Below are 8,678 nucleotides of genomic sequence, written 5' to 3' on the forward strand. Positions count from 1 at the left end.
ATGAGTTTGAGGACAACCTGGGCTAGTATCAAACTCTACCTCTCTCTACATATATAAACAATTATTTGGGAAACTGAGAAAGTCAAATGCTGGTTCACTGGTTCCTAATTTTTCTAATAATACAAAAGCAATGTGACAGAAGTGGGGGCATGCCTACAATTATAGCACTTGGGAGGCTGAGACAGGAAGATGACTATGAGGCTAGCCTGGGCTACATATATTGCACAAGCCTGTCTGATTCTCTAGCATCCCATAAACTGGATGAAAACAGTTGTGCAAGCATCTGACTTTGTTTATTTATTTTTTTTTGGTTTATCGAGGTAGGGTTTTGCTGTAGCCCAGGCTGACCTGGAATTCACTATGTAGTCTCAGGGTGGCCTTAAACTCAAGGCAATCCTCCTACTTCTGCCTCCCGAGTGCTGGGATTACAGGCGTGCGCCACCATGCCCAGCACATCTGACATTTCTTTGCAGCAGTATAAGACAAATAAATATACAGAGCAAGACTGTACCTTGAAAAACAAACAAAACACATTAGATCAAGTTATATCTTACTTTTTTATTAATATTTTTATATTATTTATTTATTTGAAAGAGAAAAATAGGTGCACCAGGGCCTCTAGCCACTGCAAACAAACTCAAGATGCATTTGCCACCTTATGCATCTGACGTATGTGGATACTGGGGAATCAAACCTGGGTCCTCTGGCTTGACAAGCAAATGCCTTAACGATTAAGACATCTCTTCAGCCCAACTTTTACTTTTAATATGGCCACTAGAAAAGTTAAAGGGACCTATGTGTTCACTCATTATTTTTCTATTAGACTGGTCTCAGCAACCCCCAAGCCTCTCCCTCCTCTGTTCACTATATCATATCATTAATCGTCTTTTAAACAAGTGAAGAGCCTCCTCAGGCCAAAGTCCAACAGGAAAAAAAACCACACACACACACAGTAGGAATCAGTGTAACTCCACTTAAAGACAGTAATTTCAGCGGGACATCGCAGCATGCCCTGCAATCCCCAATCCCAGCACTGAGGAGGCTGAGGGACAGGAGGACCTGGAGTTTGATGTAGCAAGGCTACATTAGCAAGACACTGTCTCAAAAAAAAAAAAAAAAAGACAATAAAATAAAAGACCACGTGTCCCAGCTCTTGAGAGGCAGAGGTAGAAGGATCTCTGTGAGCTGGAGGTGGGACTACAGAGTGAGTGCCAGGTCAGCCTGGGCTAGAGTGAGACCCTACCTTGAAAAACATAATAATAACTATTATACAAATATTACTATTTGCAGGGTTTGGGAAATGGCTCAGTAATTAAAAATAATTCTATAAAGAAGCTGAGAATAAAAAAAAAGCCAGGTGTGGTGGCTCACACCTTTAATCCCAGTACTAGGAAGGCAGAGGTAGGTGGATAGCCATGAGTTCGAGGCCACCCTGAGACTACATAGTGAGTTCCAGATCAGCCTGGACTGTGAGACCCTACCTCGAAAAAACAAAAACAGAAGCTGAGAAGGGGCTGGGGAAATGGCTTAGCGGTTAAGGCATTTGCCTGCGAAGCCAAAGGACACAGGTTCTATTCCCCAGGACCCACGTGAGCCAGATGTACAAGGGGGCGTCTAGATTTTGTTTGCAGTGGCCGGAGACCTGGTGTGCCCATTTTCTGTTTCTATCTGCCTCTTTCTCTGTCTCTTATAAATAAATAAATAAATAAATAAATAAATAAATAAATAAATAATGTTTTTAAAAGAAAGAAGCCAAGAAATATAAATGGAACCTTTAAAAAATATTTAGGGAGCTGGGCATGGTGGTACATGACTTTAATCTCAACACTTGGAAGGCAGAGGTAGGAGAATAGCTGTGAGTTTGAGGCCAGCCTGAGACTACATGTTGAATTCCAGGTCAGCCTGGGCTAAAAGCAAGACCCTACCTCAAAAATCCAAACAAAAACAAAAAGGGGACTGGAGAAATGGCTTAGCGGTTCAAGTGCTTGCTTCCAAAGTCTAAGGACCCAGGTGCGATGCCCTGGTACCCACATAAACCAGATGCACAAGGTGGGACATGTGTCTAAAGTTCATTTGCAGTGACTTAGAGGCCCTGGCATACCCATTTTATCTGTCTCTTTCTGTCTCTCTCTCTCTCTCAAATGAATAAATAAAGTATTAAAGAAAATATTAAAGCCGGGTCCGGTGGCACATGCCTTTAATCCCAGTACCTGAGAGGTGGGAGGGTTGCTGCAAATTCAAGGACAGCCTGAAACTACAAAATAGAATTCCAGGTAGGATCGAGGTAGGGTCTTACTTCAGCCCAGACTGACTTGGAATGCACTCTGTATTCTCTATGTAGTCTCAGGCTGGCTTCAAGCTTGCAGCAATCCTTCTACCTCTATGTATTCACTAGGCTAGAGAGAAGCTCTACATTGAAAAAACAAAAAAACCCAGATCCAGGTGTGGTGGCTCATACCTGTAATCCCAGCATTTAGGAGGCAGAGGCAGGAGGATTAAGACAAATTCTAGACCAACCTGGGCTACAGTGTGAGACCCTGTCCCTATAATTAATAAGTGAGTGAATGAATGAATGAATGACCAAGGTAGAGATTCCAGCTACAGTCAAACAATCGTAACAGCAGCAAGTCATCAGGTTCCTGAGATCACAAGTTTCACTGCACACTAAACTGACAACTTGGGCTGGAGAGATGGCTTAGCGGTTAAGCGCTTGCCTGTGAAGCCTAAGGACCCCGGTTCGAGGCTCAGTTCCCCAGGTCCCATGTTAGCCAGATGCACAAGGGGGCGCACGCACGTCTGGAGTTCATTTGCAGTGGCCCATTCTCTCTCTCCCTCTATCTGTCTTTCTGTCGCTCTCAAATAAATAAATTTAAAAAAAATTTAAACTGACAACTTGTAATCCTCCAATACCATAGTTCCATTTTATTTTCTAAGCAAAGTAAGAGTACTTTCATTAAAATTAACCAAACTCAGGCTGAAGAGATCACTTGGCCATTAAGGTACTTGCCTGCAAAGCCAAAGGACCTCAGTTCGATTCCCCAGAACCCACATAAGCCAGATGCACAAAGAAGTGCATGCATCTGGAGTTTGTTTGCAGTGGCTGGAAGCCCTGGTGTGTCCATTCTCTCTCTCTCTCTCCCTCTCCCTCCCTCTCTCTCTCTTTCTCCACCACTTTCCCTCTCTCAAATAACTAAATAATTAACCAAACTCACTAAAGCTGAGTAAACTGACCAGTAAGAAAATTCTGGCCGGGCGTGGTGGCGCACGCCTTTAATCCCAGCACTCGGGAGGCAGAGGTAGGAGGATCGCCGAGAGTTCGAGGCTACCCTGAGACTACATAGTGAATTCCAGGTCAGCCTGAGCCAGAGTGAGACCCTACCTCAGAAAAAAAAAAAAAAAAAGAAAATTCTGAAAACTACATCTTGAAGTCACAAACGACTTCCAGGGTAGAATGGAGTGCCGCTCTAGGCAGCATGCCTCTTCCAGTCTATCTAAGCCTATGTTATATCCCAGGAGCACCGCTTTCTCTCTTTGCAAACCAAAACTGCCTTAGCAAGAACCCTACTATTCAACACATTCCATGCCTGCACTTATGGACCAGAGGGAAAAGAAAAGGATGGGAGGATGTAATGGGGGAAAATGTACTCAGGAATACAACAGAATGTGACAATTTGCATAAAGATGCTTACGATGTCGAGAAAACTTGCAGTAGTATTTTATATGTAGACTAGAAGTAGTTCAGAATCTGCAATTCTAACGCCTTGCCCAAACAGGAACTTATCTGATGACTGCTATCAGTCTAATACCCCGTCAAGACGACTTCATGACTTAAAATATTAAAGGTTTGTGTAATAAGCCTTGATGACAGATTCCTCAGCTGAACAACAACAACAACAAAAAATGTATTTGCAGTTTACTTTATAAAGTTTCACAAGCTAATTCTATACTCAAATTCCTCCTTTCTTGTTTCCAGTTTTTATCCTAAAGTGGTTTAGAAAGTTGTTTTCTACTACTTAGCAAAATGGCAAGAACTTGTAGATTTTATGTATACATACATACATACATGTATGTATGTATGTATGTATATATACCTGGGGGCTGGAGAGATGGCTTAGCGGTTAAGTGCTTGCCTGTGAAGCCTAAGGACCCCGGTTCAAGGCTTGATTCTCCAGTGCCCATGCAAGCCAGATGCACAGGTGGCTTACTGGTTTAGGCGTTTGCGTGCAAAGCCAAAGGACCCAGGTTTGATTCCCCGGGACCCACATTAGCCAGATGCATAAGGGGGCGCATGCATCTGGAGTTCAATTGCTGTGGCTGGAGGCTCCAGCACGCCCATCCCTCTTTCTGTTAAATAAATAAATAAAAATATTTTTTTAAATACCTAAGATGCAAGTTAAAATAATTCTTAACTTTTTTTTTTTTTTTTTTAAAGAGGAGGAGGTAAGACTATGAAGTAAGGAGACATAGCACCCTAGCACAGCTTGCTAATTTGGGCTTTTGGTGCAATTGATCACTATGTACTGGAGCATATATATTCCAAAATCTTCCAGTTGTTTGAGAAGGAACTTCTTACAAGCCATACCTATATTAAAGCCTTTTTTTTTTTTTTTTGTCTGTTTTTTGTGAGGTAGGGTCTCACTCTAGGCCAGGCTGACCTGGAATTCACTATGTAGTCTCAGGGTGGCCTGGAACTTATAGCAACCCTCCTACCACTGCCTCCCAAGTGCTGGGATTAAAGGTATGCGGCACCAAGCCCGGCTACAGCTGTTTTTAATTAGTGACAAGGTGGATCCCAATTTTTGGGACCATGTAACAATCTTTTGTCTTCTTGACAGAAATGAAAAACTGCTACCCAAACTGACAATGGTCAATAAATAAGACTTACCATTGGCTAAACTTCTGCCGTATGAAATAATTAGCAGTTGTACTTGTTTTCTTATATATGTACTTATAGAAGCATGTTTGCAGAAAGGTATTTCAGATGCACTTTAGTGTGAGGACAAGTCCATGTTTTCCCTTCACATCCAGGAACAGTACCTTCCTAAATGTTTCACATTCATTAACCCACTCCATCTTAACAGAAGGAACCACAAGAAGTTTGAATTGAAGACAAAAAAATCTTCATTAACACTCACATATTACTTTAATTTTTTGTAAAATGGTGTTTTGTTGTCAACATCAGAAAAATTTTTTGAAAACTGATGGTTGAAGTTGCATTTAACTCATTTTATAGGCAAAGATTTAGTATTCTTTATATTTTAAGTCTTAAAAGGAAAATAATTTCCTGCTACTGTAAGGAAAAATGGTAATGTCTATGAAGAAATATGAAATTACTATTAGCCTGAATATTAAGCCTTTTTCTTATCCAAAATCCTTGGGGTTAGGGAGATGTCTCAGCAGCTAAAAGCACCTGCTTGCAAAAGCCTGCCAGTCTGGGTTTGGCCCAGGTTCAAGTCCACAGTACCCACATAAAGCAAGATACACAAAGTGGCTATGGCACTCCCACTCTCTCCTCATAAATAAACAAACAAATAAATAAATAATCCTTTATGGAAAGCTGGGGAAATGGCTCATTGGTTAAAGGCACTTGCTTGCAAAGCCTACTGGGCCCAGGTTTGATTGCCCAGTACCCATGTAAAATTGTTTTAAAAAACAGAATCAATGAAGGAAAGTAAATCAATTTCCCTTCAATGTTTAAGGGTCCACTGTTTCTCATGTCTGAGGCCAAACCACTGCATCTTCATCAAATTAGCCCTTCAGAAGACAGGCCTGACTTCTTTACGGGAAAGCTAAACTAATATAAATGTAACACTAAATTAAAAAGAAGAGGATTGGTGAACCAGGAAACTCAGCAGCTCAGAAGTGGCTTAATTTAGGGAAGCCCTCCAATGGTCACCTGCCTAGGCCAGCCACTGGCACACTGCCAGGCTCGACAATGTTATGTTGGCTCTAGGATGGAGCTCAGTGGCAGAACTCTGCAACCTACTTAAATGAAGCCAGTTACAGATCAACTAGTCCTGCACGACTCCAAGCAGGATCACCAGGCTTCAGTTCAATTCCATGCAGTCCCGAGGGAAGTACTCGTGCCTTAATCCCTCAGTGACCTGCCAGAGAACCTCCAAATACTCTTCCTACCTTCTAGAACCAAAGAGAGGTTAAGAGCTTACTCCCCACAAACCCCCGCATGCCCCTTCCCCGCGAGAGATCAAGAAAGGAAAAAATATGCGCGGTCCCTTTGGGACCTTGACCCCACGGCACTCTTAAGAATGACACCGCCCCTGGCCGTCCCCTCATTCTAACATCTGTAGGTTCCTACAGTGACCTTCGGTTCCCTTCTGCCTCAGGGAAGGTGCCTTTCTCCAGCCGCAGAGGGAGGATGAAAAAAAGGTTGCTCCTCCCCAACCCACCCAGGGTGCAGGCACGACGGGGGTGGGTGGGGGACGGGAAGAGAAGCGCCGTGGAAGGTGACAACCCCGCATGGCTCCCCTCCGCGAGGAGGGGGGGTGATGAGAATTCTTGCTCGGGGACAAACGCGGGAGAATTCCTCCCTCCCACCCCCTACCCAAATGAATGAACCTAGGAAACGGGGATGGGGGGAGAGCGGGCACGTATGCGCAGTTCTTGTCATCCAGGAAGCAAGGCTGGAGAGGCCCACAGACGCAGGCCTCGCCTCGCCGCCCTTTGCACCCCGGATTCGTCATTTCCATCCAAGCTCCTTGTCACTTAACCCTTACGCCTTCCAAGATCGTCCTCCCTCCTTCCTCCAGCTACGCCGAAGACCGACTCTCACCGCCGCCCGGCCCCCCGCCACTACCACCACCATCAACCCCCCCCCACACACACAACCTCGATCCCGTCCAGACCCAGGCTTTCTTCCTTTGCCCAGCACCCTGGAAATAAACCCTCACCAAGCCCCAGCCCAGCCGCCCACCTGGAGATGCTCCTGAAAACGAATCGGCAGAATCTGGGCCATGGCGCTGTCGGGGGTGGGTACGGTCTCCTCCTGTCACTGGGGCTGCGGGGCAGCGGGGCTGCCCGGGCTCTCCAAGGGAGAGGAGGAGGGGAAAGAAAGGGGAGAGGCTGAGGCTCGGCACGATAGTCTCCGGGGAACGCAGGAAAGTGGCAGGCAGACGAAGGGGGGGAAAAAAAAAAAAAGAAAAAAAAAAGGAGCTTGTGGGGTCGGGGGCGTAGGCTCCGGGGGGCCGGGAGAGCCGCAATGGCGGAACCGGGAGCAGTGCAGACTCCGGAAACGGCTGAGCCCTGCGGAAGGATCCCGGCCGGGCGGAGCTCCGCCCCGTCGCCTCACGCCCTCCGCCTTATGTACCCTTCCACGGCGCGCCGCCCCGCGGCCCGCGGCGGAGGAATTCGGGGACGCAGTGCGCCCAGACCTGCTCCCCGCCCGCTGCGCGACGGGGAGGGGCCGGCGGGGGGAACGAGAGGCGCCCGGGGACTATTTTTCTTTCTTTCTTTTTTTTTTTTTTTAAAGACTCATCACTTTCCCTAGTCTCCGGTTCCTACGTCCCTACACCTCTTTTTTTTTTTTTTTTTTTTTGGTAACATTTTGCCACATCATGCGACTCGGGGCGGCCGACGTCATTTCCGTAGGCGCTGTAAGTCCCACCCGCGCACTTCCCGGGGCACGTGACGCGGGTGTAGGGAAGGGTCGCTTTGATGGCTGCCAGCATGGAGAGCCGAGGTTCGGGAAGCGCTTGCTGCTGCGGCCTGTGCGCAGGAGGCGGCGGCGGCGGCGGCGGCGTGGTGGGGCCACTGGGGAGGAGGCCTGCCGGGCCCCGAGCCGCCGCCGCCGCCCCCTCCGCCGGCGTCCGCTGCGGACCGCGGCCGTGCCCCCTGGACGGGGAGCGACGTGGCGTGGGCAGACGGCCCCGGCCTCCCGCCCTGCGGGTGACTCAGGGAAACGGGCAGCTGCGCGCCTGCCCCCGCCCGCGTTTCACGCCCTGGGTGGCTTCGCGCAGCCCTGGGACGGGGCGGGGGGGGGGGCACCGAAGTGGGGCTCGGCGGCCGCCTCCCCGCCCGCGCTTGATGACCCTCGAGCAACCTGACGCCCCGTCCCCAGCCAGACCCCGGCGGGCTGTGCTGTGTTGCAGCTCGAAGGACGGTGAAGGCCGCCGGCGAACGTGCGGCGGGCTGGCCTTGTGATTGCGTTTCTGCGGACATTTTTTTTTTTTTTTGGTGGACTTGATCAGCCCAGTGATGAGTATCGGGGGGCGGGAAAGGTGGGGGGACGACGTCCAAGGAGTTGTCTGCAGAATGATTCTGGAGGACCTGGACCAACATTGTAACAGGAGGAGTCTTTTAGGCACAGTCAAAGAGGAGTCTCAAAGATTTAGGTCGTGAGATTGAGGATGACTGGTCAAACCTGAAAGGTCTTCTGGGAGCTGAGGGATGAACTGCTTAGTAGGATCACCTGCAGGGTGCCTGTAGCTTAGCAGTGTGGGATGTAAGCACTTCAAAACCGGAGCACCCGCGTCTTCCAACAGCACTAAGGTACCTACGGCATTCATTCTCGAGTAATAACCGTTCCAGTGTTTTCTTGATAAAAATATAAGACGTAATATTTAATAATAGCACCATTACAATAAAGGATTAAAGGATGTAGTTCCATGCCTTTCATTTCTAGTAGTTTTTTTTTCTTCTCCAGAAAGCTCTTGATAAGAAAA

The 8,678-nt window shown here is 47.5% G+C and overlaps 1 protein-coding gene across 1 annotated transcript in view; it reads right to left on the minus strand.

The window, feature by feature from the left end:
- The window catches only part of Cltc (clathrin heavy chain), a 79,845-nt gene extending 72,561 nt beyond the window's left edge, over positions 1-7,284 (minus strand). Inside the window, exon 1 of the mRNA XM_045158028.1 lies at positions 6,932-7,284. Within this exon, the coding sequence (XP_045013963.1) occupies positions 6,932-6,973 (42 nt within the window). The 5' untranslated portion in view covers positions 6,974-7,284. The remainder of the gene's footprint in view (positions 1-6,931) is intronic.
- Between the last annotated feature and the right edge of the window lie 1,394 nt (positions 7,285-8,678).

Source organism: Jaculus jaculus, chromosome 9 (genome assembly GCF_020740685.1).
Source record: "Jaculus jaculus isolate mJacJac1 chromosome 9, mJacJac1.mat.Y.cur, whole genome shotgun sequence".
Lineage (NCBI taxonomy): Eukaryota > Metazoa > Chordata > Mammalia > Rodentia > Dipodidae > Jaculus > Jaculus jaculus.